General features: G+C 35.5%; 2 protein-coding genes across 2 annotated transcripts; one reads left to right on the top strand and one right to left on the bottom strand.

The window, feature by feature from the left end:
- Positions 1–300: 300 nt before the first annotated feature.
- LOC120012137 (inactive protein RESTRICTED TEV MOVEMENT 2-like) lies at positions 301–1,920 on the top strand. Its single transcript, XM_038863425.1, has 2 exons — positions 301–495; positions 926–1,920. Exons 1-2 carry the CDS (start codon positions 387–389, stop codon positions 1,720–1,722), a joined length of 906 nt encoding a protein of 301 aa, XP_038719353.1. The 5' UTR covers positions 301–386; the 3' UTR covers positions 1,723–1,920.
- A 6,037-nt stretch (positions 1,921–7,957) lies between these two features.
- Positions 7,958–13,841, bottom strand: LOC120012878 (5-methyltetrahydropteroyltriglutamate--homocysteine methyltransferase 1-like). The gene is made up of 12 exons (XM_038864421.1): positions 13,685–13,841; positions 11,987–12,340; positions 11,811–11,898; positions 11,329–11,456; positions 10,840–11,231; positions 10,593–10,756; positions 10,030–10,110; positions 9,766–9,932; positions 9,573–9,678; positions 9,217–9,467; positions 8,931–9,132; positions 7,958–8,632 (listed from the first exon to the last, which is right to left on the bottom strand). The coding sequence occupies exons 2-12, from the start codon at positions 12,334–12,336 to the stop codon at positions 8,264–8,266; spliced, it is 2,298 nt and encodes a 765-aa protein (XP_038720349.1). The 5' UTR covers positions 12,337–12,340; positions 13,685–13,841; the 3' UTR covers positions 7,958–8,263.
- Between the last annotated feature and the right edge of the window lie 4,522 nt (positions 13,842–18,363).

Genomic DNA, 18,363 nt, shown 5'->3' with positions numbered 1-18,363 from the left:
TATCTAGGCCCAAAACTGTTGATTACAAGGCAAATTGGTTCTTGACACTTGTCCTTGAAGAAAGAATTTTGCACTTTGCCTCTGCACGAAGTGACCATCTGTGGCATTTTTCCAAGTCATTGAAAGGGGAACACAAGGAAGAAATTTGGAAAGAATAACTGAATAACTATAAACAAAGAAAAGCCAAGCCCAAATGAAGTGTAGAAAGAATGAGAATCATGACAACACAAGGAAGAAAAACAAAACCCAGAAGTCTCCTACATCAAATATATATCTTTGGTGTATGTATATATACAAACCAAAGAAGAGAGCTTTCAACAGGGCAATAAGATCAAATTGACCAGCAAAAGAAAAGAAGAAGAAGAAGAGAAATACAAGGCTGAGAAATGGCTGCTAACCAAAGGCCTGTTGCTAATCCTGCGTATGAAAATTTCGAACCATCCACCGAATGGGAAGGAGAACCTACAGCTGATGTCTTGAACGTCTTTCTACCAGGTTTGTCTTAGTTTCCTATCAAAATGTTCATTACAAAATCCAACTGCAGTGCAAAAGGTTACCCTTTCATTCCTGCATTGCTTGAAAACTCTTTGTCACGTATAGACTGTCATATTATATTCCGGCATCCTTTTAACGGTTTAGAATTGTTCAACGCTCTTTTCAATGGACGAAACTTTTAACTTTTTTGTCCAGTTTCGAACAAAACTATATCTTTTGACATCATTTTGGTATGAAATGTTCCACGCAGCTTGTACTAACAAGTTAAACAACTAAAAACAATAGATGGAGTACAACGGACCACTTCGTATAAATGCAACTCAAAATTTACGTCTTCACAGTGTCCAGTGTCAATGAAGAACAAAAACAAACATAGATGATAGAACAATATTAATTACAATATTCTGTACTGGATTGTATTGTATTACAGGTTTCAAAAGGGAGCAGCTGAAGGTTCAAGTTACTTCAACAAATAAACTGAGAATCTCCGGAGAACGCCCGATTGGGATCAACAAATGGAGTCGATTCGAGAAGGAACTGCAGATTCCTTCCAACTGTAACACCAATGAAACAAGTGCTAAATTTGAGAGGGGTACACTCTCCATCAAATTTCCCAAAAACATCGCTCCTGCAGCAGAAACACAAAAACCAACAGCAGAGGCACCAAAGTCACAAGACCAGTTACCAAAACAAGATTCAAAGCCAAAGCCCCCAACAGAGGCTCCAATTCCTCAAAACCCACCACAAGAAAAGCCCCAGCCACCGCAAGAAAAGGTGCAGCCACCGCGAGAATCAGTTCCAAAGCCCACAAATGATCAGACACCACAAGCACCAGAAAACAAGAAGCAAGAAGAGGCTGTCCTTCAAGAAGCTGTTTCAAAGACTAGCATTGACAAGCCAAAAACTGAAAACAATGTTCCAAAGAAGGAAGCAGAGGAGAAGAAGAAGAAGAAGAAGGAATCACCAAGTGATCATGGGAAGAAGAAAAGTAGTGATGTTGATTCAATCAACAGAAATCCTGCAAAGATTGACAAGCCTTCATTAGCACAAAAGGATAAGCAGGGTCTTGGTGGGTTGATGGTGGAGATGAAGAAGCCAAAGAAGCTGATGAATATGGTGGTGGTTGTGTTGTTCATTGTGGTGATTGTGCTGTCTGCAAAAAGTGCAATTAGGTCCTTGGTGAAATCTAACACAACTGAAACCAGTTCTTCTGATTATCAAGCTTAGGATAGGTATCATATTATTCACATGTAATGGAGAACCAAAAGAGGAAATAAGGGGCTTAATTCACTAGTCAATTCTGGCTAGATTAATAAAAATCCCTTTGAGATTAATATTGGTTTGTTGAAATAAACTTCTCACACAATAGTGGAATATGAAAATTTATATATATGGAAATGGTATCAGCATGAACATCTTATATTATGTAAGACCCGGCTCGAGTGGGGTGAGGCCACAAACCTTTACAGTGTCAAGTTTGGTGGTGCTTAGCGTTAGCGAGCTATCTGGTGGAAAAGCGGTTTAAATCCCAAATCGTTCAGGGAAAGAAGTTGAGTACGTAATATAATAGGTCAAATCTCTTAACCTAATGAACGCGTTTTTTGGGCTAAATGGCGCAGAAAAATAAATCCATGCAGATTAGCATGAGTTTGCCCAAAACATACAAAATGTCACTAGGTCCAGGGATGGGTAGGCTATTACATATTGTGTTTCTAGTCCAATCTAATTTTTGTTGCAAAATTGATGTAAGAAAGCCCAAGTTTTATTAATTTCCCCTATTATAATCTTATGCTTCTCTTGAGATACAAATTTGTTGTGCAACTCAATTATAACACCAACCTTGCATAGTGGATTTGAACCATAAATTAGTATATTGATATAAACTTTAATCAGGATCAACACCATGATTATTATGTGTCATAATTAATTTTCATCATAACAATTTATGATATACATGGGTAAACAACAATTTATTTGATTGATTGAAGATCCCACATAGTTTTTTTTTGTAAAGTATGAAGGATCTCGAATTATTTAACTTTTTATTATGAAGCCCCTCATGATTCATGAGGAGATTTTTTAAAAACAGAAAAATGTAAATGAAATCACCAAGAAAATGTTGCATTTGTGTGTGTCTATATAAATATATAGACACATAATTTTGAAAGAAACCAGAGGGAGTTGCTTGTACCAAAGAAAATCTATCCAAGAAAAAGATGAACAAGAAGGGTGACAAGGATACAAATCGCGAGTACGAAGAATTCGAACCAGTCATTGAAACAGTACCAGGGGCTGAAAGTACTGATACTGTGATGCTGCATTTTTCAGGTTTTTCTCATCCCCTGTCAATACTAAAAAAAAAAAAGTTCGACGTCAATTTAACATAACTCAACCAATTTAACATAACTCAACCAAGTGATTTATAAGTAAAGCTCAACTCCTTTTACATTGTAGATACGTTTCAATGGGCTTAAGTACCATTGGCAACGGTTATTGAAGAACAAATCCGTACAGGCCCGTGGCCTAGAACAGACAAAATCTTCAATGTGTTTGAACTGAGAATTTCAAAAACTCTCTTTTTGCAAATCAACTAATGGAGTAAATAGCAAATTTGATCACTAAAAAAATTATCAAAAAATGATATTTACTCGATAATTAATTTAGTTTCGAGAAACAGAGTTTTGGTTGTACCATTTTACAGGTTTCAAGGGGAGGTACGAAGTCAAGGTTAGCTACGATAATGATAAGAATATCATGAGGATCACCGGAGAACGGCCGATCGGCGGCAAAAGATGGAGCCGTGTAAACAAGGAGATTCAGTTTCCAACTGAGGATGACATGCGTGATGCCAAACCAAGATATAAGAACACAATTCTCTATCTCCAGTACCCAAAAGTAGTCCCAACTCCACCCCCAAAAACAGAGGAAACCGAGCCCCAGAACCCACCAGCAGAACCACCTACAGAGGATGATGAACAGGTAAAGCCACCACCAGAAGCTCCAGAATCCAAGAAAGAAGAGGTTACTGATCATGACAACAATGGCACTGGAAAACCAGATCAAGTTGGGTCCTGCGCAATACTATGAATATGCATGTTTGTACGTGTGGGTGTGCTTTGTGTGCAATGAAAAATAAATTCACTTTGGGTTTGGATTTAACTTAACCTGCCATGGATATTGGGTCTTGAGTGTATTACTTTGGCTTTTGTACAGTGCTGCATTGTACCTGCAATTCCAAAATTGTTATCACAGAGTTGTCATTTGTTTGAATTTATGAATTATATCGCCATAAATGGTTTTTTAAGAAGAAGAGAGATAGCTTCTTACCAAATTTAATCAAGTATCTGCTCTTCAATCTCTGATTTCTTTTATGAATAATACTTCACAGAAAGAAAAAAAAAAGGAAAGACACAAGCCTAATATGGATTTAGATTATAGAACAGCTTTCATAAAAGCAAAATTTATGGGAAGCCCTATCAAGAAAATCCACATATTAATAATACATGATCATTACTTGCTGCCTGAAATAGTGAAATGAATAGAATAAATATGGAAACGACGACTTGCTCTTAACAAAAACACGGAAAATCAATCTATATATATATATATAACTGAGGATGCACAAGGCTTCTCCTCAATTCATGGTGCCACGTGGACGCCTTTACAAAAAAGCTTACATAGACAAAAGAAAATTTTAAAATATATTAGAAAACTTTAAGACCCACAACCACACACATAAATATATTGCAAAACTTTAATACCCACAACCACACTCATACACTTTAAAACCCACAACCACACTCATACAATTAATAGTATTCAAATAATTTTAAAATCATATTGAATTGTATGAGAATTTAATGTTTCATAGGAGTGGTTTGATGTTGTTTTGGTTTCTCAAAAGCCATGTATTGCTAATTATGAGAGTCTTTTGATATGACTCAATTAATGAAATTCATTTGTAGTATTTAGTTTGAAAACATTTGGTGTGTTTTGGGCATTAATTACCACCATTTAACAATATGAATTACCCATTAAGATGATTAAGGTTACTTTTGGAACCCTCCATGTTATAAAAGGTGGCATCTTACCATTGAAACACAACCTTAAAACCATCATCCATACAACTCACAAAAAAATTATTTAGTAAAAATGGCAGAGGGTTTGCTTAAAGGTTTAAACCCCGATCAAATGGATTCGCATGTTGTGGTAAGGCTCACTCGACTTTGGGAATCACGGAATACCAAGACGGACGAAACAATAAGTATTGGCATGATTTTGCTTGATCGCGAGGTGAGGATTTTTGTGATGTTTTCTTCTATTCCGCTATACATCCACATATTAACATGATCTTAGACACTTCTAATGTATTTTTCCCTCAATAGTTTACAAGTTTAAAAAAAATTACAACCTACCTTAAATTTTTTGATTTGCTTTCATACGTGATTAACACCATCTTCACTTAATTTGATGTATTCTTATTTTGTTTTATTTATTCTATAATATCTCTACTGTTTATTACATAATTTTATGGTCCACAAAATTTATTTGATTTGTATTATGAGTGTAATTTGTAGTTCTTTCCCTTTCTTAGCATATTGATAAAATGTATTATAGTTATTTGCTATTTATTTGATGTTGTTCATCATGCTAACAAAGTATTGATTAATTTTAAAAGGGAACACAAATACATGCTATTATATGGAAACGTCAAGCGGAACGCTTCCGGGAGCAACTACATGAGGGGAAACTATACAAAATCAAGAATTTTAGGGTCGTTGTTAGCAAAGTTAATTACAAGCCGTGGATGGAAAAAAATTTCTTAGCAAATTAAAAAAAGGTATTGTATATATTTTACCTTCATCTCACAATCATTTTTATTTTCTACAATTAAAGCTCTACTGCTCTTCATGTTAACAAAGTATCGAAAAAATTTCACACATCTCTATTTTTCAATCAAAATATGTGTCGCGCGAAGTGCGGGCATGCAACTAGTGTAAGATGAAAATGTTAATCAATGGAGTGACTATGTTAAGCCGACACTAACTCTGAATCAAGTTGATACTCGATCGACATGGAGGAGAAGTCGAAACGTTATAGAGAGGAGAGAGACGAGAAAACTATAGGTCCAAACAAACTGATTATGATGGAATCACTAGATCCATGAAATGTTCGCAATAATCCAAAGACCACATAGTACATACAAAGTACCAGACCACAAAATTACCCTAACTACGTAAAAAAAAAAAGCTTCACAGTTCAGATCTTGATCCACATGAATGCGAGATCCGGAATTCAATTCAAATTCCAGAAAAGAGAATCAAAGCAAACACTCGCTGTAGAATCTCAAATACTTATCGTCAATTGCGATTTCTATTTCATTTCGAGTAATATATAATCACCGATCGCAGTGAGACCGTCAATCAAATTCAATACAATACAGATACAGAGAAAATGTAAATGAATGTTACCTGAAATTACCGGGACGAAGGAAGGAAGGAGACGCGAAGAACAGAGAGACGTTGAGTGGAGAAAGAATAGCGGCAACTAATATAAATCTAAGAGAAGTGAACGGCGCGAGTTTGTGTAGGGAGACTCGGCTCATTTATAAATTTTATATTACTGTCCACCATACTCACCCCATTCCCTCATTCCATTTCTCTCTCCAAATCTGAATCTCATTCTCTTTAATGTTTTTTTAAACGGGAAGAGAGATTGGAACTTGGTCATAAAAGTGATACACATCATTCTTATTAGTGATTTGGGTGTTCAATTTTGTGAACATTCAATAGGAGTTGTTAGATTTGAATCATAACAATATTGCATGACATCGATTGTGTTGGATACAATCCATTGAGATATGATTGCATCATTCTTATTAGTGATTTGGGTGTTCAATTTTGAGAACATTCAATAGGAGTCGTTAAATTTGAATCATAACAATATTGCAAGACATCAATTGCGTTGGATACAATTCATTGGGATATGATTGCAAGAAATTATTTCAAGAGAAAAAAATTCGTAAGTTTCCAACTGAATTTTTCAGTGTTTTTTTTTCTTTTCTTTAAATAATTTCAAAATTTGGTAGGATAAGGTTGACATGCGAAGTTTTTTAGACCACATTTCTCACCTATGCAACCATTTTATATCGATAAAATACTCTCATCTTAGTTGTCTTTTTAAGGTAAGTTCCGCAGTCACTATCCTTTTTGTATCTACTAAATGAATCTATCGAGCCTGCGTATTAATTCATAAACTATGCATGCAGGGCAAGTTTATAAAAAATTCATATGTGAGCTCATGCCTCCGAATAGGAGTGAACTCTCGTAATAGAGTATGATTACAATACACATTATCACCATACCAATACTATCATTCGCTCCACCGTAGACTCCATTAATGTCTAACAAATTATTTTTTTTTCCTTGTCCGCTAGTTACCTCACTAAACTTACTTAAATTTGTATGTGAATCATTTAAAAAAAAGAAGAAGAAAAAAAACGTGTATGTGAATACATTTTTGAAAGTGATTGGGGAAGTTTGGTAGTTTGAGGGCTTTTGACTCAATTAAGTCACACTCGCGCTAATTAACCCAATTAGGTTTAATGATAATTAAGGTATAAGAAGGTTATGATCATTATGTTAATCTGACCAACCCACTTTGATATGATATTGATTTTTAAGGGTCACGTCAAGACAGTTGGTGGGCAAGTTGTGGTAGGTCACTCCGATTGCACCAACATTATGGCATTCACCACTCTATTTTACTCAAACAAGGATATATTAATTGTTAGGTTTTGAAAGTACCTAATGACAATTCCTTTTCTTTTTTGTGGTCGAACAACTAGGTTAAGTGGATAGTAACTAATAATAATAATTTATATTTGACTAATTAATGATAATGTATTTTTTTGGCTCTTGCTTCTCAAAAGTCAATTTATTTTGTTGAATAAGTAGTTGAAGTGATTTTTTTTAATACAAGGGAAGGGAGAGGAAAGGTTCAAACTCGAGACATCTATAAAATATCACACATGGATGTCATCTAAGCTACTCGTGGTTCTCGAAGAACCATAATCTTTTAGCCCATATAAACGCCAAATAGTCGGATACTATATATTTTACCGTTTCACTCTTCTTACATACCTGATAAGTGACATTTTTTTATGACATTTTTTTCTCTTCAATAAAATTTTGCCTCATTGCACATTTGGGTTTCCCGAATTATTTGGCTCTTATTCATAATCCATTAATCCTTACAACTTTCTGATGGGGATCCAATTGGACCACTAACTTATTTTATCGGTGAATAAATATAAATTACCGCCATTGTTCGTTTGAGGAGCTCTTGCTTCAAAATATGTTTGGGAAAAAAAAAAAACCTGATGTATGTTGAAATATATTAACATAAAACATTATTTTTTTAAAGGAATTTTATGCGAGAACAGTTCATTAAAGGCATTAAATGACACATATCATCCAAGAACACAACATTGCTTTTTGGCAAATGACTAGGCCTTTGCTTATACATTCCAGGAAAAAAAAAGTACACAAGCAATATGGATTATAAAGATGGCAGAACAGCTTCATACAATTTTTTTTTTATAGGAAGCCCCATCAAGAAAATCCACATCAATAATACATAATCATTACTTCCTAAACGAAAAGAAAGACAAGGATTTGCTCTCAACAAAATGGTGAACGTTATTTGGCCTTAAAATAAATCTTCACAAATGTAAGAAAGATAATTGATTGACCAAACTTTGATGGACTCACTTGGCACTTGCGAGCTGGGAGCGCAGGAGCTTGGCAGCAGCAACCATATTGCTGAGGGCAGGGTTAACTTCAGCATACTTGCGAGTCTTCAGGCCACAATCGGGGTTCACCCACAGGATGTTGGTTTCAAGCACTTGAAGCATCTTGTTGATACGGTCAGCGATTTCCTCTGTCGATGGGATCCTAGGAGAGTGGATATCATAGACACCAGGACCAATGCCAGCACCATACTTCACTCCCTCTCGGAAGACGGAGAGAAGCTTTTCATCTGACCTGGAGTTCTCAATGGTGATAACATCAGCGTCCATGTTGATAATTGAGTGGATGATATCGTTGAAGTTTGAGTAGCACATGTGGGTGTGGATCTGCCCAAGACATTAACAGAAAGTTTTGAGTTCCAGAACCATAATCAACAACAAACTTTTGGCCACCATTCATGGAAACCACGCATAATTTGGTAATAAATCACAAACAAATATTCTAGCAGAAAGATGCTGCACATCATATTTCCTACAAAGAAAAGGCAGCAAATAGAATTCCAAACAACTCTTGACAAGCAAATGAATTGGTTTTCTTAGCATGGCATGCTTGCCATAAATTTTGTTAAAAAAGTGCGACAGACTAAACATCACTAGACCCTAAAAGACAGGGAAAATGACATACCTGGGTAGTGTCTTTTACACCACAATTAGTAATCCTGAAGGAATGAACAGCCCAGTCCAAGTAGAAAGCCTGCTCAGACTTCCTAAGGGGCAAACCTTCTCTTAAGGCAGCCTCATCAATCTGGATAACAGTGATACCAGCTTTCTCAAGATCCTCAACCTCATCCTTGATGGCCAAAGCAATTTGATAGGTGGTCTCATGCCTGACAAGGGTTACTAAAGTTAAACCTTGTGACTACCCAGCTAATTACTGATGCAAATAACTAAGTTGGATTAATTTTTCTCACCTGGGCTGGTCATTTCTGACGAAGGACCAGTTCAAAATTGTAACAGGACCAGTAAGCATACCCTTCATGGGTCGCTTAGTCATGCTCTGAGCCATTGAAGACCAGAAGACAGTCATGGCCTTGGGGCGGCTCACATCACCATATATGATAGGAGGCTTGACACATCGAGACCCGTAAGATTGGACCCACCCATTGGCAGAGAAGGCAAAACCAGATAATTGTTCACCAAAGTACTCAACCATGTCATTCCTCTGCACTCCAAATTTTGTTGGCAAGCAATTATGAGACATTCATAAAAATACACAAAGCACATCCTGGCTGACGATAAAACAATTGCATTTAAGACGAAAGCTCACCTCTGGTTCACCATGAACCAAAACATCAATGTCAAGCTCTTCCTGGAGTTTGACAACTTTCTCAATTTCCACCTTGATGGCCTTGACGTAATCCTCCTCAGATATCCTAAAACAGCCGCAAAACAAATTAAAATAATTGACAAAATTATAAAGATCAGCAAGTGGCCAACAACATGAATACTGAGACACTCACTTCTTAGCCTTGTATTCACGACGCACTCTTCTTAGGTCCATGGTCTGAGGGAAGGATCCAATGGTAGTGGTAGGAAGAATTGGAAGGTTCAAATACTTCTGCTGTGCATCCAGCCTGGCACTAACATCAGTGGTTCGGCGGTGGTCTGATCCCTTCAAAGCTGCAGCCTATAAAAAAGAACAATAATCTTATGTAAGACCAAGGTTTTCAATGCAGGCATTTTTGAGATATAAGGGACAAAGAAATCTTCAAGCAAACACTTACAGCTTTTTGAACAGCCTCATTTGTCACCCTTGGGGAAGATTTTCTTGAAGCCTGAGCCTCAGCATTAGCAGAGAAGAATGCCTGAAGATTAAGTGTTGATAAGAAAGATGTGCATTGTTCGTAACAAATCAGAATACATAGCATTACTTGCAAACACATCATGTGTTGTATTGAGGCTTGACCTCTAACACCCCCCATCTCTCTCTCTCTCTCCAGTGATTACCCTTGTAAAACATTGTGTCAAAGAAAATCTTCACGACTAAAAATATCTCGCAAAAGTGAAAACGAAATATGCTTTTCATGGGGTCCTCTCCAAATCGTCTCAAATTCATTTACTAACTTAATTCGTTTAGGGAACACTAATGCATAACCATATTTTCAGCTCTTGATGGAGAGTTTCACTGGCTCAAGCGTCCCCAGATAAAATTCAGTTAGGAAAAAGTTTAGAATATAAATTGATAATAGAAAAGCAAAAACCTAACACTGTTTCTGCTTTATACCAACAACAATTCCATCTTTCAAACAATAAAAACATCATCAGATAAAAAATGAGTAATAGATACCTCATCCTTTTGTCCAGCCAATGCTTTTGCCAATGCATTTACTTCAACTATTTTTTGTGCTGCAAAAGCAAGCCATGACTTGATCTCATCGTCCAACTTAGTTTCATTCACAAGATCTACAGCAGTGTGGAGTAGGGAACATGATGTAGAGACAACAAGCTTCTCTGAAGAAAAGAAACAGATACCATGATTTTAGTAAAAACAAGGTATAATGGTAATCACCAAAGCTATGCAAAATTATGAACACCTTTTCCAACAATTCCCTCAAGAGTCTGCAGGGTGCTGAGAGAAGAAGCGAGATCATTAGCCCAGATGTTTCTTCCGTCGACAAGTCCAGCAAATAGGTATTTTCCAGAAGGAAATCCTCCCTTGATCAATTCAAGAGTCTTTGATCCACGAACCAAATCAAACCCAAATCCGCTAACGCCCTTCAAAGAGGTAAGGGTTTCGAATGCCACAGCAGGGACATCAGCAAAATATGTCTCTACAAGAACATTCAATCCTGATAAAGATGATTCAAGCTCAGCATAGGCCCCAGTAAATGCATGCAATTGCTGAGGCTCAAGATCCTTCACAAGGGTTGGTTCATCAAACTGTATCCAGGTTGCCCCAGCGGCTTTTAGTTCTGACACAACCTCCCTGCAAGGAATTAATCATTAGTAGAGATTCGTTATTAAAATTCCAAAGGCTGGTTATATCCTGGAGGGACTCATACAAATTAAAATTTGAGACTTACTTGTAAATTGGAAGAATTTTGGCAAGCAGGGAAAGAAGAGGAAAAGATTTGTCCACACCCTTTGCTGGTTTTGACAGCAACAAGTAGGAAACAGGGCCAACAAGGACAGGGACAGTATCAATACCAAGCTGTTCCACAGGAAATTATGAAAAATAATAGCAAATGAGAAAAAAACCAACAAATGAATAAATAAATACATAAAGCTTTTATAAAACGAACACCATGACTGACTCAAGTAATGTGCGGAGAATTATCATCAATCTAAGATCTTCAATAAAAATGAAAACTGCCCAGCAGCTGTCTGTTCCCTACTTTCCCTCCAAAATATATCTACCAAAATAATTGTCTTTCTCAAAGGGTCAAAAATTAATTAATCATGCACAGTTTCTTGAACCCAAATGCTTAACGGATTTGAGCATCAAAATAGTTTTCCTATATCTACTAACAAAAAAAAGGGTAGCAAGAGGATCCAGCAAACTCACAGCTTTGGCCTCCTTATATTCATCAACAGCTTTGTGAGAGGCATATGAGAACTTGACATCTGGCCCCAATTCAGGGACAATGAAGTGGCTGTTAAGAAACAAACAAGTAAGTGTGTGTATTGCAATAGAGCAATCACAGAGACGTGCATAAACACAGTGGAGATTTTATGACTTACTAGTTGGTGTCAAACCACTTGGTCATTTCCATAGCAGGAACAGAGGCATTACCCCTGGCCATTGAGAAGTAGGTATCAAACCCAATCTCATTGCCATTCCAGCCATACCTAGCTGGAACTGCTCCAAGCAATGCCGTGGTGTCCAAGACCTGATCGTAGTAGGAGAAGGTATTGCTAGGAATGTACTTGATTCCAGCTTCAGCCATCTGCTTCCAGATGGATGACCTGAGATCTGCCGCCACCTTCTGTAAGTCCTCAGCACTGCTCTTGCCATCCCAGAAAGATTCTAAAGCGAACTTGAGCTCTCTCTTGGGCCCCATGCGGGGGTAACCGACAATGTGGGACGTCATTGCACTGTTGCACAAAACAAAGTGTCAAATTCCTTTTATAAGTGTATTTTATAAAACAATACTTGCAAATGAATTCTGACAAGAAATCCATTCAACAATGAAAAGTAAAAGCAACACAAAAACAAAAGATAAATAGATTAGAAGATGAAGCATACTTGGCATGATAAAGAATCCAATCAACAAGGAAAATACCCAACTGCTACAGGAACGAGTTCTTCTGACAAAGGCTAAACAAATCAACTAGAGAAATTTCAACTATTATTTATCTTTTCCTACATTTTCATTCATTAATTTCTTTTTTCTGAATAAAAAAGTGAACAAGTTATTTCGGCCAATGAAGAGATCATCTTAAATTTGACACGTCTTTCAACTTTAAGTGAATGGTGCCATCGACCACAAGAAGTCAAAACTCGTAGAAACAAGAGATCTGAGCAAAATGGGGTAGTACTGAATAAACTAGCTTCATTAAATGTTCAGAAGGATCCAAAACCAATTCATTCCACACAAAGTACCATATGTGCCAAACAATAAATATGTTCCCAGTACGTACATATGAAAAGCTTTTTCAGATCAGATCTGGATCAACATAAATGCTAGATCCACACTTCAACAAAGATAAAGAAAATCAAGGCTAACGCTAGTTGTAGAATCTCAATTACTCATTATCCATCAATATTTCGGTCTCATTTCATTTCCTAAAATAACAATCAGCATATAGAACAGAGCAAAACCAACAACAACGTCACCTATTAATCGGATCTTAAACTGATAAAGTGAGATCTCGAGTTAATCGGATGAAACGTAGATAAAAAAAAGAGGAGGCATAAGACAAGCAATTGTATGTATATCACGTATAAGAGAAGTGGAACGAACAACACAGTGAACAAGTTAAACCACACAATAGCAGTAAAACAAGTGAATATCTTAAGCCGACACTCATATTCAAGTGAATTCTTCCATAGACGATGAGAAGAAGCAGAGATCCGAGCAAACTGGAAGTCTCCACAGAAAGTTTGTTAAACAATAACTATATTCAGTGAATTTTGGCAAGAATCCACAACAAATTCATTTAGAACAGAGTACATGAAAAGTTTCCAATCCTGGATAAAAGCTTTACCAATTCAGATCTGGATCAAAATAAATGCGAAATCCACAACTCAATACAGATTCCAGCAAGGAAAATCAAAGCAAACGCTCATCATCGTCAGTTAAGATTATCAATCATTTTCTTTCATACCAAGAAAGACAAAGAACGGAACACGAACAAACAATGTGAATCAAATCTAAAAAGCGATGGAGCAGCAATCACAGATCAATCGGATTGAAAGCAGAGAATGTATATTAGTACCTTAAGAGAATAGAATGAGACGTTAAGATGAAAAGAGAGGCTCAAGAGAAGTGAACGGCGCGAGTTTGCGTGGAGAGACTTGGCTTATTTATATTACTTTCTCCCACCACCTACTCTCATGCTTTGCCTGCTTCTCTCTAGATCTGAATCTTGTTCTCTCTGACCCTCTCTCCTTTAATTTTTCATTTTTTGCATTTTTATTTTCCCAATCATTTTTTCAAACTTTAATACTAATTTCTTTATTTTCTAATCATTTTTTTCATCTCCTTAACAATATGCAATTACTCGATTGTGCCACGTGGAAAGTTATATGATTTTTCTTATCCTCTTCAGAATTCCATTTATTTATTTTTAAATGTTTTCCTTGATTTCAAAGTAAAATTTTGTGTATTTTTTTTCATATTTAGTTTATGTGGCGATGTCTATGTCATTGGTCAGCTTTACAACCACTGTAGGTTGACAAATTCTCAAATACTACTCGGTTGGTGGAGTAATTTCACCGTCTTACGCAACTATTAAATTAGCTAAATATTTCAGAAATGGACACCTATTCAGTTTTTCATATAAAAATAATAATTACCAAAACAAAATGAAATTTGAAAGGGAGAAAATTACAATAAAAAAGTGTTAATACTAAAATACGCGAGTGTATAAAGAGAGTGTGGAGTTGGGAGTTTTGTTTGATTCTCATCAGTAATAATATTTTTGTAATAATGTGTTAGGCTTTAACTTAATTTACCATGTTCGTAAGAGGTGAAAAATTTATATACGGACATGATATCCGAGTTTAGACTTATATGGAATCTCTCATGTATAATGTCTTATCTATATATTTATATGTGTGTGTTGAGGGTGTGAAAGGATAAATACTTAATAGGAGGAAGATAAGTAAGATCATAACCAACCCACTTTCATATCATAATTCTTTTTAGGTCACGTCATGGAAGTAGGTGAGCAAGTGGTGGTGGGTCACTCATGTAGCACCAACTTATAATTCACCGCATGTACATTTCACTCAAAACAAATATAAGTTAATTAATACCAATAATAATTAATGTATTTTTTTTTCTTTCGTCTTTATATGTAAAAGAAACAATAGGTTTTGTTGAATGAGTTGGTGAAGTGGGCCAGTACTTGGACTTTTTAATTTTTGTTAGGTGAAGAAGGTTGGTGTGTAAAGGAGAAAACGGATTCGACCAAAAGTGTTTGGAAGACAAGAATCATATTTTATTTTTTTAGTCAGCTATTGCATTACTATCTAACTTGGGTTACCCACTACTTGACGTTTATTATTTAATCATAAATATAAAATATAATTATATATTAATTAAAAGATAAATTTTATTTACACACATCACTAAACTAGTATATCAACCCCATTATTTACCCATTATAAGTTTATATCATAAATTTATAAGTATACACACAATTTTATAGTGAAAATACCAAATTACCCTTGTTTTATACAATATTAGAATTATTAGTGTTAAGTTTACACACATTCAAACTTCAAGTCTCTTATTGATTTTCCCATGTTGAAACTCCCGCTGTCACTGATTTCCCACACCTGAATCGACGTCCAAAACCGTGCAAGTAGACAACCAAAAATTTATCATTATCAATGTCAAAAAGCTTTAGAGGAGAGGTAAGGTCTTGTGAATTGTCTCTTAAATTTTTATATATCTAATCAAATCTCTCAAATTAAACATGTGGGTTTGCCGATTTCTGTATATAGCATAAGAGTGTGTGTAGTTGCCAAATGTTGGGCGATTTCTGGTTAGAATATGGCTAAAATAAAAATCGACACACCAGGTCGGTTTCTAGGGTTATAAAATAGTAACATCGTGTTGTTTATTTGTTAAAAAAATAACATCATCCGTCGTTTTTCTTCTTAAAAAACGACAGCTTCTATTGATTTGTAATCTCTACATAAATCGGTAGGATCGTGTTATTTTTCTACCAGAAAACGACAGGCTATGTTTTTTTTTTTTTTTTTTTGGAAGAAAAAAGACATAAACATGTTGTTTTTCTTCTAGAAAAATGATAGCTTGTGTTGTTTTTCTTCCAAAAAAACGACATCCTATTGTTGTTGTTTTTTCACTTTGGAAAATTCAGATACAAACTTAGTAGTTTCTAATTAAATATGTAAAAATGATTTATTTTAAATTTTTAGTTTAAGGGTTAATATGTCATTGTATATAAGGATATTTAAGTAAACTATACAAATTTTAAAGTGATGTAAAAATAGTAAATTATTGTTGTGCTGATAAAATTTCTCTAATTAAAAAGGAGTTCTACTGCTACACCTACATTGGTCCTCCTATTATTTATGTGCCCAAAAGAATTAGATCCAGCCCAATTTCAATAGGAATTAAAAAAACATAATTATTATGGACTGGACATCCCATTTTATATTATTGATCAGCCAGCCCAATTGAACTAGTAATTTGGGAGTTCAATAACTAGATAAGTCTTGTGACCAGCCCAATTTCGCAAGTAGTTAAAACTTGAAAGGGAGTTCTATAGAAATTCTGGCCTCCCTACTCTTTATGGGTCCAAAATAAATTGAACCACACAAAATTTATTCAAAACATACCATTGTCGGAAGCTCAAGCACTTAGTACCGTTGTGGACCGTATTGTCAATGGGCAAACGACGGAGTAAGTTGATTGTATCTCTAGGCTTAAAGACGGAAAACATTAAGGTTGAGAGTTTGAACCAACTAAGACTGAAAGTATTTCTCTAGAATTTTCATAGTTTTATGGGTTTGTCCACTTCTAGAGAGAGGTTAAGAGTCCAATTTCTTACAGATGGGATTCAACCCAATCTTACTGATGTGGGGTTTAGTACCCGCTAAAAGTATAGCGATTATAAACCCAAATTATACTCGCAAGTGCACGAATCAATTGTAGTATAGAAGTGGCAAATACGAGTGTCGTACCCACAGGGACTGAATATTAAATATCTGCAATTCAAACTCTTGTAATTATCAATGGAAACAAAATAAACAAGGATTAATACAAATAAACAAACACTAGGGATCCGATTTCACCAACTCTATTGTATTTAAATTATTTAGCCGACAATTACCATTTTATCCATGCATGTCAAAGATCAAGTCCCCTAATTTATGTAATAGTCATGGGCATCTGACTTACCACGTCTATTCTCAATTGCAACCATCCATGGGCATTTGGATTGGCTAGGACAATCAAGAATGCATTAGGATTTATGATAACTTATGTAGCGATCACAAAGATCCTAGCATATGACATTTATGTCTAGGTAACTCCGGTATTAATTGCAAGAAGCTTGTCTCAAATTGGACATGGGCATTTGTCTCAAGTTGCATCATGGTAATCGAACCTAGATGGTAGCTAAGCATCAAGATTTAATTATCAATAAAGAATAGCTAATTAACACTTGACATAGCATAAATAAACTAATAATCAAACCAAATTTATTTACATACAATAGAGTGGATCCATCATCACCCTAGTAAGAGGATTAGTTCCTCATACTAGGTTTACACAACCAACAATTAATCTCACAAAATTCTAGAAAGAATATGTGAGAGAATTGTTGTAAGAGAAAAAACTCAAGAACTTACTCCTTGATTTTTCTTCTCCCCTTGCCTCTTTCTCTCTTCCTTCAATGTTGTCTTGTATTCCTTCCTCTCTTTTCTCCCCCCCCCCCTTTCTTCTCTCCCTAGCTCTCTATTTATAGGAAATTATGAGCTATCCATCCATTGAGAATTTTCAAACCAAAAATGTTGAATGGCCAAATATGTCAAAGGAAGAGATGTCACCACCATTGAAAAATAGAGTGTTGCACATGGCTATCCATCCATTGAGAATTTTCAAACCAAAAATGTTGAATGGCCAACCATGTCAAAGTAAGAGATGTCACCACCATTGAAAAATAGTGTTGCACATGGCCAATTTGTACTATAAAAATGATGGTGATGCATGGAATGATGTCAAGATGGTAGTGGACACAAGCAAATGTGCTCTTCACGAACTGGGCCAACAAATGTTGAACATAGGTTGGTATGAATTGGGCCTGAAAATATAAAAAAAACAAATATAAGGTGAGTGAAAATGATATTTACATTTTATGGTATAATACTCACTTTAAGCCCTAATTATCTAACAAATGCCTTAGTAATTCATTATTAAAAGTGTACATTTTTGGCACTTATCACAACCCCCAACCAACTTATTGCTAGCCCCTAGCAATTCAAGCGTTCAGAAGATTCATGCCATATATGAAAATAATCCAATTATCTCGTTAGTATGAATACATTCAAAAATCCACCAACCACTATCACTAGAACAAATCATTCTGACTAAATCTCATCCCACCCATTCTATCTTAGCGTGATGTGTAGTGCGTAGCGAATTTAACATAAATATGTGGCTTTAATTTAATCTTAACCTAGATGGTAGCTAAGCATCAAGATTTAATTATCAATAAAGAATAGCTAATTAACACTTGACATAGCATAAATAAACTAATAATCAAACCAAATTTATTTACATACAATAGAGTGGATCCATCATCACCCTAGTAAGAGGATTAGTTCCTCATACTAGGTTTACACAACCAACAATTAATCTCACAAAATTCTAGAAAGAATATGTGAGAGATTGTTGTAAGAGAAAAAACTCAAGAACTTA

The sequence above is a fragment of the Tripterygium wilfordii genome, chromosome 2, assembly GCF_013401445.1.
Source record: "Tripterygium wilfordii isolate XIE 37 chromosome 2, ASM1340144v1, whole genome shotgun sequence".
NCBI lineage: Eukaryota > Viridiplantae > Streptophyta > Magnoliopsida > Celastrales > Celastraceae > Tripterygium > Tripterygium wilfordii.
Note: the sequence above shows the minus strand (reverse complement) of the source record. Positions and strands in the feature narration are given on the sequence as shown.